Source organism: Thermobia domestica, chromosome 4, assembly GCF_964235325.1.
Source record: "Thermobia domestica chromosome 4, izTheDome1.hap1.1, whole genome shotgun sequence".
Classification (NCBI taxonomy): Eukaryota; Metazoa; Arthropoda; class Insecta; order Zygentoma; family Lepismatidae; genus Thermobia; species Thermobia domestica.
In genome coordinates this window covers 188,441,482-188,464,607 of record NC_137457.1, presented here as the reverse complement: position 1 = coordinate 188,464,607, position 23,126 = coordinate 188,441,482, and the positions used below count along the sequence as shown (strand labels likewise).

At 35.1% G+C, this 23,126-nt stretch overlaps 2 protein-coding genes across 3 annotated transcripts in view; both read right to left on the bottom strand.

Moving 5' to 3' along the window:
• The window catches only part of LOC145683417 (hemolymph lipopolysaccharide-binding protein-like), a 708,489-nt gene that overhangs the window by 43,807 nt on the left and 641,556 nt on the right, over positions 1–23,126 (bottom strand). The gene's annotated exons all lie outside the window — the stretch shown is intronic.
• Positions 16,260–17,857, bottom strand: LOC145683416 (uncharacterized protein F54H12.2-like). Its single transcript, XM_081754752.1, has 2 exons — positions 17,067–17,857; positions 16,260–16,395 (listed from the first exon to the last, which is right to left on the bottom strand). Exon 1 carries the CDS (start codon positions 17,849–17,851, stop codon positions 17,069–17,071), a length of 783 nt encoding a protein of 260 aa, XP_081610878.1. The 5' UTR covers positions 17,852–17,857; the 3' UTR covers positions 16,260–16,395; positions 17,067–17,068.

Genomic DNA, 23,126 nt, shown 5'->3' with positions numbered 1-23,126 from the left:
ACTAACTGTAAAATATTATTATAAATCTTACTCTGTAATCCCAATAATTAGATACATATTTCAGGGTTTTGATTGTGATCTAGAAGGGAAGAAAAGGGTTTGGAAGAGAATAGAGGTGGATATTACAATTATTATTATACTAAGATGTTTATATCTCAGGATCCCGTAAAGTTGAAGACATGAAACGTGTTATTTGAACTGAAACTGGTATGCTTCCTGATACATAAAGTGTAAGCCCATAGGCCGAACAAACACGGTGGCCTGGGAGCAAAGTCCCCAGGTATTTCAACTGAAATTCAGTATACTTGCAGGTATATTAGGTGCGAGACCGTAAGCCGAGCAAACACTGATGATTGCAGGTTTGAGATGCAAATCGTTATACCGAACAAATTTGCGAGTCTGAAGGCACAGCCCTCAGCAAGACGAAGGCCCGTATTGAATAAACTCTGATGAAGACACTAAGGAGGCTCACACAATATTTTCTTAATTAGTAATGAAATAGGAAGTGATAGTAGATTTATACCACTCCCGGTGTTAGTAAAGGGATTGGATTGGTGACACAATTATATTCTTGGGGTGCTTAATTGATTGCAGAAAACTGCGTCTTGCTACCTACTTCCGTATAGAGGTTGATATCTACCAGTTCCAGTTTTAGTAGAGGGTAAAGGATGAAGATGAAGTGTATTCTTAGTCGATTGTAGAAAACCGGGTTACGGTTTCTGCTCTGCAGTGATCAACGTTAAAACCGGAAAGAGTTGATATCTACCACCTCCGGTTTTAGTATAGAGTTAAGGATGGAGATGAGAACGGATGATTAATCGATTATGGAAAACAGCGTTTTGTTATCTATTACAGTTTTTCTTCCATAGCAATCAACGTTAAAAACTGGAAATAGTTAATCGCTATCACTTTCTGTTTTACTTGTAGGTTAAGAACAGAGATAATATGCATTCTTAGGACGCTTAATCGATTTTCAGAAACAGCTTCTAGTTTTGTACTAACGTCTTTTGCTCTGCAGTGATCAATCTTAAACCAGAAGTCGTTGATTTCTGCCACTTCCAGTTCAAGAGTCACCTCCATTAATTTTAAAACATTTTTTTCCTACATAATTATGTAACACTTGGTTTAATTTCAACTAAACTTGATATGTCTTACAATCTGGAAAGAAATACACGGGAGGGTAAGGAACCCCTAGCATCCCAAGGAGTGGGGATGGGAGAGATGACATTTTAAAATAATTGTAATGATCGATATTTATGTTGAATCCATAGTTTTCGGGTCAGTCGCTGATATGGATAATGATTGTTTCCATGCCGTTCAAGTTCATCAATGAAGAATCGGGAAGAGTGACATTTTAAAAGTAATCGAAAATGACGGATATTAAAGGCGAATCCATAGTTCTCATTAGTGCTAAGACGTATAGTGGTACTTTTGATACAATTTAAAAAGAAGTTAGAACTTTTGAATTTATTTAATGTAAAATTATGCATTAAGAAAAACTAGACTATTTGCCATCCAATGTTGTAGGTGCAACTGTAGAGTTTTTTATTGTTATTATTTTTAAAGTATACTTTTAAATAGTACCACGACATGGGAGGTAAAGGGATTGAGAAATTTCTGGCCTTTTCAACATATTCTTAAACGTTTATAAAAATTTTATTAAGATTTACTTATAATTTTAATTTATGTTTGTTTCTTATAATGCAAGTACATACAACTTGTAAGATGTCAATACAACTTAATTTTGAAGAGACTAAAAAATGGTGACGCCATTTCCGGTGTTGTAGTAGCTAGCACGCGCGCCTTTCGTGCACGTAGTCACACGTTCGATTCCCAGTGGGAGTCTCTCACAAAATTTGAACGATTGTTGTGTTTGAGTTTCATCATAATCTTTTGAGTCTAAGTCTCATATAATCTCGATGCAGAAATGGAATCCTAAACTTAAATTATTAACTAACTCGAAACGGATGAGAGTTCAAAACTCAAGGTTTCGGCAGAAAATTAGCGCAGAAGTTTGGAATAGAAAAAGTATCAAGCATCCACTTGGACGGGGAGGGAAAGAATGGGAACACGGACATAAGAGCATAAAACACATTATTGAAATGGCAGTCAGTGATGATTGTAGAGGTGGCTCTTGAGCCTAGAGCTTCGAAATTCCCTCTAGGGCATTTCCCGAGCGTGCTCAATCTGAGTTACCAGAATTTTCACAGTACTATATTAAGCCATCGTTTATTCAATTCCCCCGCACTGGGAAATCTGAAATGAACATTGTCTCCCATCATGCTCAATATGAATTACATGTATTTTTGCAGTACTGCTTTTTACCTATAGTGTAATTAAATTCTTCCACGAGAAAATTTGTAATCACCACTCAGGCACGTAGCCAGGGGTGTCTGGCGGTCCGGACACCCCTTCTAGGCCAGAAATGAAAAAAATAAGGAAGGGTAAAACAAAATGAAATGACAGAAAGAAGGATAAGCGTTAAAAATTAAAAAGTAAGCTACAGGAAGCTTTTGCTTACTCTTTCTTATGAGGAGATTTGTATTACTTGCAATATGGTGGCGAGGTAAGCGTGGTATTGTGGAAGAGTAAGAGAATTTGAAAAATCAAGAAAAGTTATGGAATTCTCAGAATTCCTGCTACTAGTCAGGGAGATTTCAAGCTTTGGAAAACGTAAGTGCCGTTGTGTAACAGCGTGGACATTTTTAATCATAACTTTTCGTCATCGCATCCTTGGAGTATCAAATATGTCATTTCAAGGATAATTTTCTGTTGCTCCTTTAACCTGTCATTTGGAACCGAAAGCAGTTGGCGGAATAATAAAAACAAAAAAAAAATGTTGAAAGAAACTTCTGTTAGCATTTGATTCAACAGAGAAAGGAACACATATATTGTAAAGCTAGTTAAATATACACATGCTTCGCACAGGGGCTGTATTTGGAAGTCAACGCCTGTGGGAGTATCACCATTGATCTCAGCGACGGCGAAAACTATGGATTTGATACCAATATCGGTCATTTTGGGATATTTTTTACATGCCTCGGTATCCACCCCCCCCCCCCCCCGCATGACTCCCGGACCGCATACTTGCAAGTCATCGCTAATGGAAGTGTCACCATTGATTTCAGCGACCGCGAAAACTATGGATTTGACACTAATATCGGTCATTTTGAATTACTTCTATATGTCTTGGTATCTCACCCCCCTCCGGTGACCCCCGCCCGGAGCCGAATAGCTTGAATTTAGAAATTAATGCGACTGGAGTTTCACCATTGATTTCAGCGACCGTGAAAATAAGAATTCGACACTAGGAGCTCAAGTGGTAGAGCGTTGGCTTCGCATTCGGGAGGTCGTGGCTTCGAATCCCGCTGCCTACCATCCTGACTGAAGTTTTTTGCAGGGTTTTCCTCAGTCCTACGAGGCAAATGCAGGGATGGCACCTACTAAACTGGCCCTGGGCGATACTTTCCCAAATCCTTTCCATTGTTAATGTTGTTGGATATTCAATGCAAAATGGCCTCTGAGCTGTATCTGGTGATTGTTAAATAAATAAATAGTAAAATATCGGTCATTTTCTACTACTTTTACATGTCCCGGTAAACGCCCCCCTGAGACCCCCTGGTTCGAATTTCGACTAAACGTTTACTCTGGTCTGGAGCGTTCACCAAGGTATTCGTGATTAAAATTTGGTAACGCTCGGTCAATTTGTCTGGTTCCCAAGCCGGTTCCGGTAAAAGACCCCTGTGACCCCACTGCTTCGAAATTTGAAAAAATCGCTGCGTCTTGATCTGGGGCCTGGGCCAAGGTACCCCTGACCAAAATTTGGTAACTCTCGTTCCACTCGTCTGGTCCCCAGGCCGCACAAAGACAGACAGACAGACAGACAAACACACAAACAAAGTTTTTTTTTATTTATATTAGAAGACAGTATTCAGTATGTATTTTTTATAATAATTGAGGTCATAATGAAAGGAAAATTGGTATATTAGAATAAAGAGGAGAAGAACGTAAATATTGCAAAATCTTTTCCAATACCTTTTTTTATTATTTTGCTCGAAATGTCTTCATAGTTTGTTATTAAAATACTTGCCAGCATATCCTCATTTTATTGTCCTAACAAACCAATATATATTGATAGTAAAATAGTTTAGATTGATCGAGGTACTGCGTCTTCAGAATTTCATGTTACTCCCCCTCACCCTTACGAAATGTTGGCTAAACGAACCAATATATGTTCCAGTAAAGTAGTTTAGAGTGATCGAGCCCCTTTTATGATGACCACAGTATTTCATGCCACGGACCCCCCCCCCCCCCGTCACGAAATCCTGGCTACGTGCCTGCAACACTGTCAGTAGCTACGCCCTCGACTAATATACATTTACACTTACAGCTTTATTTTCGTATTTTTTTCAACAGTTAACCAATTTAAAACCGTATTATTATTCAAAGTACTTATCATATTTTTATCGCAAAACAAGAATATGTAGTTAACTTCTTAAATACTTCGCTCCGCAGGAACTCGTTCAGCGCGTGCAACAAGCAAAAACAATATGTTTGGCGTCTCACAAATGACAAAGGGCAAAAAAGAAAAGCAAAAGCAGCACAGCAGTGCCTTATCGCAGTCAGAGCTGACAACATAGTTTCGGTCGCCACTTACGCCAATAGACCTACAAGCGGTGTTCAAGAGTTATAAAGTTACAATATACGTTGTGCCACAGTAGCGCTACAGGCGGAATGTGCACGAACTACAAATGAATATGTTTCTTACAAGTATCAGTGACTGTTGAAACCTCTTTACATTCTATACATCTTTTTTTCTCCCACCTTTTGACCTTGACAAGCAGAAGTACCAGGCTTTCCGAGTTCACATCCATAAACTGTTTGTGTACAGAGTACGTTTTCAGTTCTTCGAATGACTCTGCGCACGAAGGACAGGGGTGATGATCGGGCTACCGAATACGGTAGTCAGAAACACCCGGTTGCAACTTTAAATGTAAAATACAAATATAGAGCCTTGACAATGCTGTGAGAATGTATATATATATATATATATATATATATATATATATATATATATATATATATATATATATATATATACATGGAAACAGGAAAGAGAAAAATGAACATCCAACCTTGATCAGAAGATACATATGCACTTGTGGAATCAGCTTGTTTGCAGTGCGATGTTTTGCCTTCAGGTAAACTATTGGCGATCGACTAGATAAGAAGTGAGAATGAAATAAAGAAAAAGAAGTTTCTACTTAGTACTTTGTGTGCCTCCACATTCTGTAAAAACCAGTAACCTAACTATGTGAGTAAAACCAAGAATCCCAAATTGGTCAAGCAGATCCTGCGACAATATAACAAACCAAACGTCTTTGAAAAAAAAATAAACAAAAGCGCAAAAGTGACAAATCATCTAATAGCATATTTATCAAGATAATTGAAAATAAACTTGCAGATGGAGATGTACATGGAGCAGTGAGAATTCTTATTCCCGAAGATACTTTATCTCGAACAGATGCCGCCATATTCAAAGCCCTAAAAGCAAAACATCCTACACATGCATATGCATTTACAGCTCCTGATATAAATGATTTTAGCACTGATCTTAACAACGTCACATCTAATGAATTTCTTAAAGCACTGAAATCCTTTCCTTCAGGATCGGCTGGTGGTTTAGATAGCATGCGCCCTTCAATTATCAATGATTTGATACTATATAATAATCAAGATTATAAAGATCGCCTAATTAAGAACATATGTGAGTTTCTTTCAAAGATTATATCAGGTAATATTCCTAAAGAAGTGAGACCCATTTTCTTTCTAACATCCTTAATAGCATTGACAAAGAAAAATAGCCTTATCAGACCCATTGCCATTGGGAATGTCTGGAGGAGACTTACATCCAAGATTATCTGTGGGAGGGTTAAACAACAACTACTCCAATTCCTTGCCCCACACCAACTTAGTGTAGACAATCAATATGGTGCTGAAGCAGCAGCACATACAGCAGGTATCTATTACTAATACCATCACCAGAAGCCCAAAGCTTTCTTAAAAATAGATTTTAGGAATGCATTCAATGAAATCGACAGATATACAATGCTATCTATCGTCAAAGAAAATTTTCCTTCGATATATCCTTATGTACACCCAAGCTATGCTGAAGCCAGTAATTTATATTATGGCAAAGATATAATCTTATCAGAAAGAGGAGTTCAACAAGGAGATCCTCTAGGTCCAGAATTATTTGCCGTAACATTGCAGGCTATAGTCAATAATATCAAGACAGACTTAAATATCTGGTACCTCGATGATGGTGCAATAGCTGGAGATCTGGATATTGTATTAAATACACTGAAAATGATCAACACAAAGGCAGCTACAATTGGTCTGTAACTAAATTTCTCGAAACTGAAATGAGCTTTCTTGAATCTACAAATGAACAAAGGCACACACTGTTTTCGTCATACAACTAAGTAGCTCCAGGTATCCAATTGATGTCGCCAACAAACGCTTTCCTCCTTGAAGCTGCTCTCTCAACTGAATCAAGAAGAACTCTGTTATCTGAGAAGATTAACCAGCTAGACATGTATTTCTCACGTCTATCATCAATATCTGCTCATATTTTTACTTATTAAAAACATCATTTTCCATCCCAAGATATTTCCTGCGATTTTCACCTTCACGGAAAGAAGAGGATTTATTAGAAAGATATCACAACATTATAAAATCTGGTTTGGAGTCTATCCTAAATTGTGTCCTTGAGGATAGCACATGGCTCCAGGCATCTCTCCCAGTTAATCTTGTTGGATTAGGCATTCAAAGAGCCTTAGATTTGGCTATTCCCGCCTTCTTGACATCATTCTACGGCTCTCAGTATCTATTAAAATCACTTCTCCAACAGAACAACAATCTTCACTGGGATTCTGAAGTTCAAGATTGCTCGTCCACATGGACATTGTTGGTGGGTTTCGATTTACCAGACTTCAGTTTCAGGGCTAAACAATCCACATTGGAAGAACCTATCATACAATCAAATTTTTCATTTTTACTACAATCTTTCGACAACCCAGAAGACAAGGCCAGACTGATCGCTGCATCGTCCGTTGAGGCAGGTGCTTGGGTCAAAGCTTTGCCCTCACGTCCTCTACGCCTTCACCTGAATGGCGAATCTTTTAGGATAGCAATTGCGTTAGGATTGGGAGCAGATATTTCCGAACCCCATAAATGCCAAGCGTGCAAAAATCCTGTTGACAAAAAAGGACTACATGGTCTCTTCTGCATAAAAAGCACAGGTAGACATCCTCGACACTCGAGCTGCAACGCCATCATTGAGAGAGCACTCATCTCTGCCGATGTACCGGCCAAATGGCTGTAGTAGAACAGATGAAAAATACGAGATAGGAAGTCCTTAATTCCTTGGAAGAAAGGTAAAGCCTTAATTTGGGATTTCACATGCACAGACACTTTTGCAGCTTCCAACCTTTCTTTCTCTTCAATCCAGGCGGGCAATGCAGCAGATCGGAAAGAGATAGAGAAAAGAAGAAAATACAACAACCTTATGGAAAAATACCAATTCGTACCAGTTGCAGATGAATCCGGTGGCTCGTGAGGAATGGAAAGCCTAAACTTCCTAAAGGAAGTAGGAAAACGCATCACACACTTATCCGGTGATGAAGGGGCAACCAGCTTCCTAATCCAAGGAATAAGCATGGCGATGCAGAGAGGTAATGTAGCCTGAATACTAGGAACCATACCTCCCGTTAAAGCACTGGAAGAGATTTTCTTAATTTAAAATACATATACTTTACATTTTTACTTTAAAATAAAATACCCTAAAATAATTAAACAAACGAATAACGAAAATTCTAATTTTATGATAAATTTAAAATTTTTATTTTGTACTTGTCCACTTTTGGCTTCAATATTATTTAAAAATGTATAACAATTTATCTATATATATGGGCAAATTTCAAGAATTGTATATACGTAATAAAAAATAAACAAATTTAATTTCAATAATGTTAATGGAAAAAGATATGATTATTTAATTGAGAGTTGCTTACTACTTGGCATTATGTGTTTGAAAAGGAAAACTGTTCTGAATATCAATTTTCTAATTTCCATAAAAAGGATAGAGGGGAGTGTTATTTCTCATATAAAGGAAGAAAGAAAGAAAAGTATATCTCACACACATAACAACATAAAATATTCTACTTAACTACTCTTTGGCCTTGTGTGTTTCAAAATTGCTCAGAATGCTTTCCCTAATTCCAATACATAAATGAAGGAATAAAAAGAATATGTTGGTTCCCATAGAAAAAGAAAATATACTTACACTCAGTAAACAAACAGAACAACATAAAATACTTGAAACAGTCTTGGCAATTCCAAATACCTGGAACTATTGTTTTCTTCTGCTGCTCTGAACATTTCAGATCTTGAAATTAATATTCGTCTTGAACAAAACACTTTTCAATAAACATAAAAATCTTATAATTTTAAAGGTAATAGCGTGTCCACGAACCATTTCTTTTATCATATCATTGATTAGAGGAGGCATGGAATCAATTACTGACGAAGGAGAAAAGGAATGAGAAAAGAACGAAGTGGACTGAGACCTGAATGTTAGCTGCCATCCCGGCATTTACCTGTTATGAATGAGAAAAACCGAAGGAAAACCTCACACAGAATGGCTCGACTGGAAAATCTGTAACACCTGTTTGACCAAGTGTCCCCTTACACATAGTGAATGAAACATCTTATTTCTCAACACTTTCAATCAACAGTTTTGTTGCATTGTTTTATATGAGATCTGACCCCTGATTATTTAAACGAAGATGTCTGGGTCATTGTCCATCTGAAACTAAAATTGTTATTTCGTTTGGACAGCATAATATTCAACAACAAAGTCTTTCTTATTCCTGTTATCTAAGGGTCTTTTTCCTGTTATCAAAGTTTTTTTTACTAATTCCTTCAAGACTGAACGCGATTTTCCCATAACCTCCTATTCTCGCTTATAAAGAATTTATGATACAAAATTCCCCTTTAACAAAAAGAAATAATGAAACGCCTGTTGACTTAAACGACTGAAAGAATATTTCTTAAAATTTCTCGAGCAGCAATCATGCAATATCATTTTTTAAACGCAACTTATACTATAGGAAAATGATACAAATAAATGATGTTCTGATTGAAATTTATAACGAGTAAACGAAACGCTATAATCCTGAAATCTGATGCACATGCTACTTACTCGTGTGAGTGTTATTTTATGCAGAAGGTAGTGTTGCTGTAGAAACGAGACGACATCGTCCAAAAGAAATAATTAAACCTTTTCAAAAACAAAACTGAATTTTCATGATACTTCTTGACCAGACTAGAGAGACGACCTTCGTAAACAACACTAGCAAAAATCACGAAGTTTACGTCGTTGTCGATAATGATATGTGCGTTTGGAATATAAATAACACTCACAACTATAGTAATGTAATCGCAGTTCCTATTCTTGATATCTGGGCCTTTGAGATTAAGAAATAAACGCTTAGTATTTGTTGTTTTGACAGATCATATATTTTACCCTGTAGGTGCAAGGATTTCTAAAAAAAAAAAAAAAAAAAAAGTAAGTTAAACTAACATGTACTGTTTCTGGGTATAACTGGGTAACATTTACTGTTGTCAGGGCTTAACATACGGTTCTGCGAACAGAAAATATTTCAACCGGTTTCAGTGACCCGCCTGAATAGCACTACTGAACCGTACGGAATTCCCTCGTAATAGTTTGATTGGTAATCTTATGCACGGGAGAGACTCGAGATAGTTTCCTGTTGGGAGCATATATGGTTTAGATTCCACGTTAAGGTATAGGTCCACCACTTAAATTGCCTCGGTGCTGAACAAAATACTAAATTCCTAATCAATCCACTACCCAAGCCCTCAACGTCGGAATCAGGAGAACTTTTCCGTCATAATTAGAGTATGATGGCTCAATGTAGAGCGCTCACTTTTCGTTTGAATGTCATAGGCTCAATTCCAGGCTATACTACGTATGTTACTGTTGAACAGCATTATGTCCATTTGTTTATAAGAAGTCTTGATTGCCTTCCACTCAATTCCTCAATTCCATTCATTATTTATTTCCTTCACTCATGATACGTTTCCTTAAGCCTCATGGACGTAATCGTGCGATGTAGAATTCAGATTTCATTTCATAGTATTAGGCCAAGAATGCAGTCTTGAATTTCCGAAATCACTTTTCGTTGTTCACGTCTCAATTACCTATCAGAAGATCATACGTATTTAAATATATAAATTAATTATAATATGTAATCTGGTACTTGTAAATTACTATGCATGAATTGTTTTCCTCGAAAACAAATTCAAGTATTGTTTTCCTCTCTGGCTAAAAGCACTAAGCTTAATATTGAAAAGAACATTGCTTTTCAGCAGACACCGGGTTTGTTTGGGAAAGCTGCTTACAGACGTCACGTGAAAGCAACAAGTCTCTCGGAGAAGTTAACACACGTGAACAGGGTTGGGAATGTTTTCTCCTCTTGCCCGGCTTACTTATTTCTTTCAAGACTGTACTAAAGATCGTTTCTTTTCTTTTTTAAACTTATATTTGTTTCCCAAATCATTAACCTTCTAAAGGAGAAAGAAATCCATAGATAATACTTAAGTTTGTTTCTGTGGTTTGTTTTGATTACCCATCTCGGCGTCTGGGGTCCCGCGTTCAAATCCTGCTTCCGCAAGTGAAACTTTGTGGTGGACAAATACCGTGTGCGTGGGTTTTCTAGGGGTTCTCCCGTTTCTTCCCACTTTCTCCATTCCACCATTTCATTCATTTCTCATCATCATCATCGTCTCCTTTAGCCTAACCGGCATAATCGTGGGACGTAAAACTGAAAGATTTCATTTTCATTTCCATCTCGGCGTCTGACCTCTTCTGTGGAATCCATGGATTCCACTTCTTGAAGTTATTGATCGAAATAGGCTGGTGTGAGTAGACAGAGGTGCTGGAAAATCCGTAATTGACTATGCTGATAATCTTTTTCAACTTCAAGCTCACCTACAAGTACAAGTTTAGACAGGGTAAACAGTTTCATTTCCTTCGGTTTTTATTACTTGGACAGAAATTTCTCTCCTTTTCATTGGTACTCTATAATTCTTGTAACTTCTTTAAGTAATTTGCTTTTTTGGAAATAATTATTGCTAGTACTTTTAGTCATTTCGGTATCACATATTTTCGCTCTTATTAAATTAAGGAGGGCCATTTTCTAGAATCTTGTTTCTTTCGTTATTATTATTATTATTATTATTATTATTATTATTACTTTATTGTTTGTTATCCTTATTCAGAATTATTATATTACCTTACAGAATGGACGTTCGAATAGTGTATTATCAGTTTATTGATCACTTTTATTGTTATTTCAATTCTTGTCATAATTTGCATATGAAATTTTTTATCCTCAATGAGCTGTGATCCTATCCTTAATGGTTAATATATTTTGTTTGTTTCTTTGAAACCAGTTGCTATTTAACGGTTTCTTTGAGAGTAACTCCTGTTTAAATGGGAAAATCTAATGCGGGGTGATCTGGAATCTAATCGGAAGTAACTTACTTTTCCTTTCGGGTGTTCTTATACTTGTCTCACTCGTTTTCAGTATAAGAATCACACTATCATTACAAAAGATCAAATATTTGTGAATTATTCTAGGTCCCATAGGAATTCTGGTTCGATTCTACGACGGGGTTGCCTGGTAGGTTAACACACAAATAGCTTAGATATCATTCTGTTTTATATTCAACCAAAGCGAGTGATATCGATGACAGTCTAATGGCTGCTCGGTTCCTCTAGGAGAAATCAGGTGGGATGAATATCTATCTTATTATCTACAGTGATCAGTTTCTACATATGAATTTTCCTTTTGTTTTTAAGTGTGGAAGCTATAATATTGCCCATTCGTGTGTTACGTATCATTAATTTTGAAGTTGGAGAAGTATTCATCTTATGAGGAAGATTTGGTTCCTACCATGAGAGTCGACCTCTGACCTCTGACGGTAACCAACAGTGATTGATGTTGTCTGATACTAACTGATGGCTTTCCGTTTAAAGAGGTTTTCAACCTACCTTACTTCAATGGAGTAGCCTTTCTATATTCTGTCGTTTATTTTTCAGAGAGATTAAAATTTCAACAAAGGGACAGAAAGCTTATAGCTCTTTCCTCGTGAGGAGTCAGCAAGTAAGTCTTGTTCACAACTGTGTTTAGTAGTAGAAAGAATGGAAACTTGGCTGGGCCCTTTCCTATATTGAACTATGTATTAAGAAGGCGATATTCTTGTTCATCGCTCATCAAAAACGTTTGTGCTGATGTGGCATGATGTTTATAGGATACAGTAATATTAAAGAAGTATTGAATGACTTGTGTCGTAGCCTCCGGACTTGGAAGTAAGGACTGTGTAATAAATTAAGGACTCTTAGCATTGAAGTTAGTCATGCAATGAAGTTTAATTATAAAAGTAATAACACTTAGAAAAACAAAGGAATACAATTTTTGCTCTATAATAATTTTGAAGCTTAAATGTAGGGTTGAATATTTCCTGAAGTGGACTTGATTCTGGACTCTTATGTCAATATGCATATTCGTTACATGATTAATACTTGGATTCAACGACTTTCTTCCGTGTTTAATGACCTAGATATTACTTAAAACCAATTATTAAAACATAATAATTAATTATTTTCCTGTTACTTAACAATGCTTATTGTAAATTGAGGCTGGTTTCAGCGGCAGCGTACACCTTTTCTAGTTTAATTTAAAAATTATCATTTACACGAAACATGACAACTAGTAGTTTGAATGTCGCTTCTGTCTATAGTGTGTAGTCCTATATGTCAAGGGTCGTTTATTACTTTAAGTTTTAAAACGCCAATTTCTTGAATCTTTTCTAATTCCAATGCACGTGATGTAAAGTTAAACTATACCCTTTGCTGAAGATTCCGAGTCGGATGCTGCTGCCCAAACTTTAATTTGCTCAATTGATTAGCTTTGAATCATCTTTTATTATTGCTGTCCAATGTTTTGATATCATTGGATCTAGATGTTGAATTAAAATTCAGTAGAAATCAATTAAACATAATATCCTGGACTGTAATATTATGATCGGTCAGGGTAGCACAAAACGATGAGGTATTGTTTTGTAAATTACATGTAAATAATCATCTCAATAAATAGTTTTTGAATTAAAATAATGTTACCCATTATTGTTAGTTATGAATGATAGGACTATATTTGATGAGTTAGAATGTCTTTCCTATAATGCAGAGACTGAAATAAGCTCTCCCTATTAGGTTTTCATCATAATCTCATCCATTCTTTCTGTCTTATACTTGATCCTCATTTCAAACATTACTGACATATAGGTAGTAACATGCAGTACTTTTTGACTTCTGCGTTTAAGTACTAAAGATTAGGTTAGTGAAAACTAGTTTCCTCAATATTTTTGAATAAATTAAGTTTTAAATAGTTAGCCTGGTTGTGTTTACATTTATCGTTCATTATCATTGTGTTTTGAGGTAATGTAAGTGATTATTTCCGGCGTTTCCATACATCTTAAAATCAGTTCGATAGTCCTTTAGCAATTATGCCGTAATGGTACAGTAGATATCCCCTCCTTCATAAGCGTGGGAAAATTTTGGCCTAATTTTGGCGATATCATTTCCTGGAATTGGGAGGCAAGTTTCGACAAGCCTTTGGTTGCTATGTTCATAGCCTTTTACGGGTAGTACAGAAGCGCGTGGGAAAATTTTGGTTTATCTGAACCCCTATGAGAACAGTTTGTTGTTATTGCTATGTTCATAGCCTTTTACGGCTAGTACAGAAACGCGTGGGAAAATTTTGGTTTATTTGAACCCCCGTTACCCCCTACTCCTCTTTAGTTGCTATGTTCATAGCCTTTTACGGTTACCACAGAAGCCCGTGGGAAAATGCTGGTTTGCTGTTGCTATGCTTGTAGTCTTGGACGCCTACCAGATGTAAAAAACAAGATAAAACATGCCTTTTTCTTGTTCTTGTCGTTTATTGGCTAATAATTTGAATCCCCAAACCCCTCACCCCTCCTGCGAAGAGCGTAAGCGGAACGTATGTGCTTGTGTAGATCATTCTGTTAGCAGCTGTTGCAAAGGAAGAAACGTCAAAAATTTAAAGATGTCATCGTCAATGAGTTTATTAGATAAGCTTAATAAGCCATCAATGGTACCCTTTAAAAAATGCGAGATTTGGAGATTGGAGTACCATTTCGTATTGTAAACTGTGAGATAATTACAACGGTATATGGTAGGAAGGCCTGTGTGACATTTGAAGGAGGTGAAAAAGTGATTTTACCTGGACGTTGTACTGAAAAATTGGAAGCAGATAATGGTGCATTATTAACGTATTTACAAAGTGGGAATGTCTGTTTAATATATAAAGGAATGAAGATTAATGTATCTGGACGTAACATGCACGATCTTGAATTTACTGAACTGGTTTACTCATCGTAAGTGTATGGTGACATGTACAAACAAGATGAAAACATGAATTTTCCTCTTTGCCCCTCCTCTTCGTGGATGCGCAGTCATCTGTATGCATAGTGTCGTTATTCTGTACTGACCAGCGACTGGAGTAACATGTCTTTGAGTGCTTGTGCGTCAACTATGGATACCAAGAAAGAGTACTTGTTAAATGTTGAATATGGACTTAATTCAATGAAAACCAAATTAATTTGCATTGGACTGGATAGTGATACATTTGAACCAGTGATTCGTGTTGGCAAAGGACTTGTGTTTGGAGTGGAGTTAAATTTGGCAGAGTGGGAGAAACTTGTACATTTAACCCCATTTGTTACGGACTATTTAAATTCTCAAGTGGAAATTACATTTATAAAATCTCTTGGTCGAAAAAACGAACTGGTGGTACGAAAACTAATGGGTGAAAAATTAGTGATGTTAGAGAAGAAAGGAACACTTCATGCTCCTCGAAACACTGTGTACTTATCTTCAAGTGATTGGCTTTATTTCTTGGAAATATTACCGTGTATTGAACATGCTGTGAAAAACAGTAAAGTTTGTAGTGTTGTGCTACGTGAATATTTTGACTTGTGTACAGATACTATTCGTAATCATGTACAATTACAGTGTCTTACATGCAGAGGACTTGCCGGAATCCATACCTGTGTAGATGAACAGAGTATTATTAATGGTATGAACATTAGTTTTCCAAGTGTCTCTCTTGATAAGAACAGTAATGTGAACATTGATGGTGAACGTTTAAAATTGGAAATGAAAGTATTTTGCAAACAAAAACTTATAGATTCAATAATGGCTGATTTATTTGATAGTGTATCGACACAGCCATGGTGGGGGGAAACCGAAACTCAACCTTCGGAGGGTATCAATGAAGTGAACGACTCTTCATAAAAGAAGGAGAAATTGATTTGTTTTTTTTCATGTATACGAAACAACGTAATATCAAATGTAATAAAAATATATATATAGTGGAAAGTGAAATGTTTTATTTGCGTGTGTGTTTTGTGTTCGTTTCATACACCTCAATATGTTAGGATTTTAAAATTTTTTATAAGAAAAAAATCCTAACATATTTTTTCCTCGTATATTATAAGTGATACGTATAATAATAATAATAATAATCATAATGAATTCAAATTCTTGAAATGAATGTTAAAATAAAAATTAGTATTTGAAATTATTATTATTATACAACTTTGTCTTAAGTATGATAGGACTTTTTTAATTTTAAAAAAGGAATTAAAATAATTAATATTAAAATTTTAAAAACAAAAGTCCTATCATAATAATAATAATAATAATATTGAATTCACATACTTGATTTAATTTACGAAAGAATAACTGATTAAGTATTTGAATTCATTATTATTATTATGTAGCTATATGATTACATCATTGAATTAAAAATCAGTTTTAGAATCTTTTTTTTTTAAATCACTATGAAATTCTTTAATTCAATGACTTAAAAATATGTTTTATGATATGTGTATTTAATTACATAACTGATCATAAAACATATTTATTTATTAGGAAACGGAGAAAATAAGAAATAAAACATTTGTTTTCAAAGAGAAAAAATAATACAAAGTGTTTATTGTTGATGAAACTATTTACACAATTAAAACGCCGGTAAGTATAGTATATTTTAAAAGAACGTTAGATTTTGTTTCCACTGTCCGTGTGATGATAACTTCACAACTGCCATATACTGTTCACTGATGATACTACTGCTGTTGATGTTGATGATGAAACGTAGATACAAGTCAATCTGTACATTGAAGATGATGTCCATACACACGATGACGATCTTTTACTCTCTGAAATGAAAAAAAATTGAAAAACAAACTTAAAAATTTATTTTATCTATAATCATGAACAAATAATAATACATACAAACACATTATAATAAAGAAGAAGAAGAAATGGCTACCTGCAATAATATGAAAAGAAAGTAATCAAAACAAACGAAGAAGAAGAATGAAGACATGATTACCTGTAAAAGTAAATACAGCAAACGACGATCATTTTTTTCTGGAGTTGATGAGAAAGTGTAATGAAATTCATTTAAGGACTTTCCTTTAGCTTTGAAGCATAGGAAAAGATATGAATAATGTCCACATAGGGATGATTTCACACTTTGAATTTGTTTATTATTAAATGTATAAGAAGTGGAATTTCTACGTAGAAATTGAATATGATGCATTACATATGGAGGAAATCCAAATGTATCGAAGTAGTGGGCACGTCCGTCAGTATGAATATATACGGAAATCCAGTGTGTGCCAAGTTTGTTCGAGGGGTCTGTATTTATGATGATAGCTGCAGGTAGTGGAACATGTGCTGGTAATTCATTGGCTGCATATACGCCAACGAAATGATTGTGAAATAAAGAATTTGTTTGCAAAGCATTCAATAAATCTAGTGTAGAGGACATCATGTATAAAAATGCAGACATGTACATATATGATATGATATTTAAAGAACGTACCTTTAAAAATCCATGATGATGTTCCTCTGATGATCCACTTCTAAGAGAGATTGGAATTCTCCATACACAATGCAGGAGATAGGTGCTGGTAGAGGCTTCGTAAAATGAACTTCCAGACGAACACACCCATGACGTATAAGATTCCAATGCTGCACAGCGCTGGCTTCTCCATCTTGAGTAATGTCGAAAACAAAGATAGTGTATCCTTGAGGAAAGTCAAGGCGAGGAATATTGTTGCCATGATTGGAAAAGTGAATGCCTGATCCACAGAATAAGGTATGGTATGAGGAAACATAGAGGTTGTTTTCGAAAATTGGTTGTAATGGTTTTGAAGGTACAGGTTTTCCATCAATGTATAGAGAGAAGAAATTGATGTCAAAATGCTTGAAATGAAATGGATTTGAAGTTATTGTTCCTGTATAGGCATCGTTTTGTGTAAACGCCACAATCACTCGAGTTGGTAATACTCCCATAAATAAATTATCAATTGTTTTTGATTGAAGATCCTTTGGAATGACGAATGACTTCATTTGCACTCTTGTGAGAGGATATTTGGCTGTTGTTGATTGTAGAAGCTTGTTATGTGCTAGTTTTATTGTAGGACTAACATTAATCTTTTTAATATGTAAAGCAGCGTCTAAAATGTTCACTTTAGCTTCAACAGACGCATCACTAGCGATGAGACAAAAGTTTGGCTTTGCAGGAATTAACTTGAGCCGTAATTCTACTCCTTGGATTAAAAATTTATCTTGATTAAAAATATCACAATGAAGATGTCCAAGCATGTCGAATTTTGCACTTTTTTGTGTTAATTCATAACGTTGTTGAAATCCTTTATTACCACTAGATGTTGCATCCATATGTCCAGCAGTATCTTGAAACCAGAATGCACATTGAAGATGAGTATTTTTAGCAGAATCATCATAATTTAACAGTTTTTCAATGTATGATCGATATGGATGATTATGAGATGGAAATGAAATCAGTTTGTTATTTAAATACACTTCCACTTCACTGAACATAGAATTTAAAAAGTCATTAATAGGAGCCACAGCTTTATCACTTTCACCAAATGCTGATCCATCAGGCTTAACGATTTGAGCTTCGATGTAAAGAAGAGTATGTGGTAGATCTATGTATTCATCACTTGTTCCTGGGATGACAAACTCTATAGGAGCATTATCAGCTAGTGAACTGATTGGTTTGTATGTAACAACATGATTATCCAATATACTGGTTTGCGTTGGTTTTGTAGAAAAAATATCTAGTTCACTTTTTACACACTCACAGGATTGATGATGTAAGAAAGCCATAATGGTGATGATTTAATCAAAGATATCGTGTGATAACTTCCTCTTCTTATAAGACTGATTTTTCTTTGTTTTCTGTGTACGTTTCCTCTTGACCTTCTTCTTCTTGCGCTTGATGATGTGTAATGGTGAAGGGTTAAAGATGGAATGATGTGTAATTCTTCTTTTCCTTCGTTGATATCCAGATCCTAGCATAGATTTCAGTTTATTTTTTGCTTTGTCTTGCAAGACGGATCTCGCTTCACCCATTCGTTGATGAAAGGATTCGTTAATAGGTTGATTGTCGATGATGACATCAGTAATAACGTTTGCTCCAGATTTTAATAATTCCTTTCCTACTGTTTTAGCTCCTTGTTTTACTAGTGGCATGACAGAACGAAATAAACCTCCAAGGAAACTTCCAATACCATGTCCAACTTGATAAGGGGAACCAACATAAACGTTACCAGTTCCAGAAAGAGCTTGTTTTTGATAATATTGTAAATATGGATTATTCATATTTGTCGATGTTGACGCACTGGTCGAAAATGTAGTTTAACGCATACAGTTCCGAAAGTGAATGCCAGTGGAGAGCCTGTACTATCTCTTATATCTATTTTGATGTGTTCAAAATGCATCTTCTCTATAGGCACATAATGTGGAGGGTTAAAAATTTCTATAACACTACTTCCAAATGTATGATTCACAGGATTCATATTTATGATACGTAATAATGGTGCTACTGTATCTCCAACAAATACAGATTGAATTATATCACAATACACATACATTGTAGATGGAAGTCCTAAACGTAAATTTGGAATGCTTTGACCTTGTTGCATATCCTTTAAATCAACGCTTGGATCAAACCCCAACATCGCACTAACACTTGGTGATAATGCAACGTCTACATCTATGTCTTTATGAAGACGTCGTATAAAACAGGTATTACTCTCACGAGTATAAGAAATATGTAAATTTGTGAATCTGTTGTACGTATTTATTATCTTTATCAATTCTGATATGTCAGTGTAATAACGTACAGGAATAGTTATAAATTTCCATTCATCACTTTTTGCAGGTTTGTAAAAAATTTTATTATTTTCGTCATTAATATTTAATATTGAATGAGGATAATGAATTTCAACAATAGCCACTTCCCACTTTTCATGGAATTCCATTCTTTGATGAAGTTTCGTAGTGTATGATGTTAAGGTGTTGTCAGGAAAATATTCCATAGAACTATTACTGGGAAGCGTAACGTAAAAATCTCCATCAGGTTCCATTGTACTTCTCGATCTTCTTTACGGATGATGCAGGTATCCAGGAATCGAAAGAAGAAGGATATCCTTTCCAATGAACAAGATATTCTTTTCTGCTGCCTTTTCTTCTTGTACGTATGATTTTATCTATGTAAAATGTCTTTGATAACGTCACAGGTTGTAATTCCTCTCTGTAAAATAATCCATCCAGTGGTTCCTTGTTTAAATCTTCAATTTCATAAACAGGTGGATCTCTTGGTATTATCTTCTTCACTTTAAATATTTCCCAAGTCCAATTTTGCATATATCCTTTATCAAATGTACGTTTAGTTTTACTAATTCGTACTGTATCACCAATCTTAAGATGTTTTAAGAAATTTGGATTCTTCTTCTTCTTCTTCTTTATTTTATTATCATATTGATTATGCCATACTTGTAATAGGTTATTTTGAGAAACATTTGCAGGTGACATCTTTATGCTTGAATGATAACCTTCATTGTATGATTTCACAAGAAGAGGTAATACATTTAAATAATTATACGTTTGATACTTTGTAAAATACTTCCACATTTTTTCTTTTAGAGTTCTGTTAAAACGTTCTACAATACTAGCTTTTATATCAGGATTTTTAGTTGTAATATGTTTTATTTTGTTGTGCACTAAGTACTTCTGTATTGTTTTATTAGTAAACTCACTTCCTTTATCTGTTCGGAATGTAATTGGTTTTCTGTCTTTGAACACAATTTGCAATGCTTTTAAGACATCATTTGTACTTTTAGATTTTAATGGCATAGCCCATGCATATCGACTGAACACATCTATCACTGTCAGAATATAACGATATCCATCATTAAATTTATGAAGAGATTGAAGATCATTAATATCACTTTCCCACTCATCATCAATGTTATTCACTACATAGAAATCTCTTTTAAAACGACGACGTACAGGTTTGTGTAACGTATATGTTGTTTGTTGCAGTAACCATCTTCTTATACAATGTATAGGAATTTTCTTCTTTGTAGCTATCCACAATTTTTTAACAGTTGAAAACGAGGCAGGATGTGAAGGGTTGTAGTAAATCTTGCTTAACTGTTTGTTTACGGTTTCCACCTTGATCATACTGGACGTTTACAGGCACGTTTCCTTTTCCTTATAGGAGATATTACTTTTTCCTTTTCTTCTTCTTCTTCTGCTTCTTCTTCGTCGTCTTCTGCAAACGATTTCAGAGGTATTTTTTCCCTTGACGATGATGCTGTTGGTGATGCTTTAGTTCGTCGTAAAATATATGACAAACGTTTTGGATTTCCAATAAGTTCTTGAGGTGTGTTATTAGAAGATAAATAATTACAAAATTTCTCCCATCCCGGTGGATTTGTGTGTTTCCGGGGTCGCGACACATCAGAAATTAAATCTACAATGTGAGATCCTTCTAGTTTATCACCTCTGATGTAAACAGTTCCTTTATTATCCCACGTGATATTATCATCATGTTTCATTCTATGTAGTAGTAATTCAGCTCTTTTACGAAACATTTTGGGTATAGATAATAATATTTCTTCTTCTACTTCAGGCTTCTCTGATTTAGTTGACGTAATTGAAAGTGTCACAGGTTCTTCTTGTTTTCGTATTAAATGTAAATATTTTTGAAGAATATTATTATACTGATTCCACTTTTCTTCATCACTAAGCGATGATAACTGTAAAATCTCTTGCATTTCTTGATCCAAATTAGATTCACGTTTCTCCAGGGCTGATGATGATGATGATGTTGGTGTTTGTATACGATTCAGAACTTCAGGTGGAACTAAAATCATCTTCTTTGCGTGTTCCATTGTACTAACGGAATAGTAAACTTGATAATGCACCAGTTAAAATAGGAGCTAATAATGCCGGTAGGAATCCACCCTGCTGCTGCACTAATAAATGCTTCTTCTTCTTTTGGATGGAGTTTCCTTTCTTCACAAGATATCGAAGCGTCCTCTTGTATCGCTTTAATCTTGCTTTCTGTGTCTTTGTAAGAGGTACATTCCCTTTTAATACATTATAACAACATTCACAAATACTTCGAATCACTGAAGAGTCTGCATTGGCCAGTATAGCTTTACGTAATTTAGGATTTGCTTTGCTCAGCGTACGAAGAAGATCTCCGTGTTTTACTCTTGGAGACATATTGTCAGAATGAAGAAACACAGTTTAAAACAAACATTATAAACACATCTTCTTCTTCTATTTCGATGGAACATAAACGTAATGATAAATATCATCAGGAAAAATATTTGTTTGAAAACGAAGTTCATCTGGCGTATCCTGTTTTAAATCAATAAAGAAATATCCATATGGTAACTTTGTTGCGTCGTTGAAACTTTCTTGAAGAAATTTTGGATTCTCAGGAGTTAATTGATAACTCAAATGTTTAATTTGTGATTTATCTCTTGGATTTTTAAATAATACGAGATAAGAACAATTTAAGCTCATATCTCTGCTTCCTTTTCCCTGATGAAATATGTTTTGTGTAATAAATAGTACACTAAGATTTCTATGATGAGAACCCTTTGTAAAGAAATCAACTATATTGCGGTTCACTTCACACATTTGATCATCAATAATAATAAGATGTGGTCCAGTTTCAGGTAAAAAGTCTTTTGTTCGAGGTAATCCTTCAATAAATTGTACTTTTGTCGAAATTTCTCTGTATGCATTTTGCCATTCTGCATAGTACCAATAAATATGACGAAACGATGTATTAACCACGCGTGGTAAATTGGACAGGAATCGTATTACAAAGGAAGTTTTTCCACATCCACTTGGTCCGGCAACAATACATGAAAAGGGATGTTTCCACGTCGTGTCCATGTTAAAGAATATGATCATTCTTTCTTCATACGTATATTTATAAAGGGCCTTATTACATTTCTCTTCTTCTTTTGTTGGAAGTAGTGTAGCCATATGGAAGAGTATCATATGAATTTGGTATTCTACGTCGTTTAATATAATTTATCTTATAAATTTTTGTTTCGGGCATGCTGACGATAGTATGGTCTTTCCTGCGGCAAATTTTTTTCTCATTGGTAATTTTTACTTCCGTGGGACGAGATTCTTCCTCTTCTTCTGCATCCTCTTCATTATCTACTATCATTTTCTTCATTACATCAAAATTTAGGTGTTTTGAAGATTCATAGTTTAATGAAAAGCCTCGTATCTTGCATACTTGAAACTCCTTCTTCGTGCTGGGATCAAAAATACGTAAGCTGTAATTCTTCGGGCCCGCCGATACATATTCTGAAATATAGGCTTCTTTACCATATTCGAGGACTTCATTTGTTAAATCGCCTAAAAAGTCACCAGTTGGAATTGTACTTTCACCAGGTTTTTGCGTATAAATGACGGAATCAGTATCAAAATATAATACTCTTTCTTGTAGTTGATCTAAATATTTGTACAATTCTAATCTTGCTTGTGCTGTTGTGTATGCGGCTATGACAACATTTACTGTTGGTAGTGAAAC

Bases quoted from the DNA above. Each gene is read 5' to 3' on its own strand.
- LOC145683416 (XM_081754752.1), bottom strand. From the start codon at position 17,851: ATGCTTGGACATCTTCATTGTGATATTTTTAATCAAGATAAATTTTTA.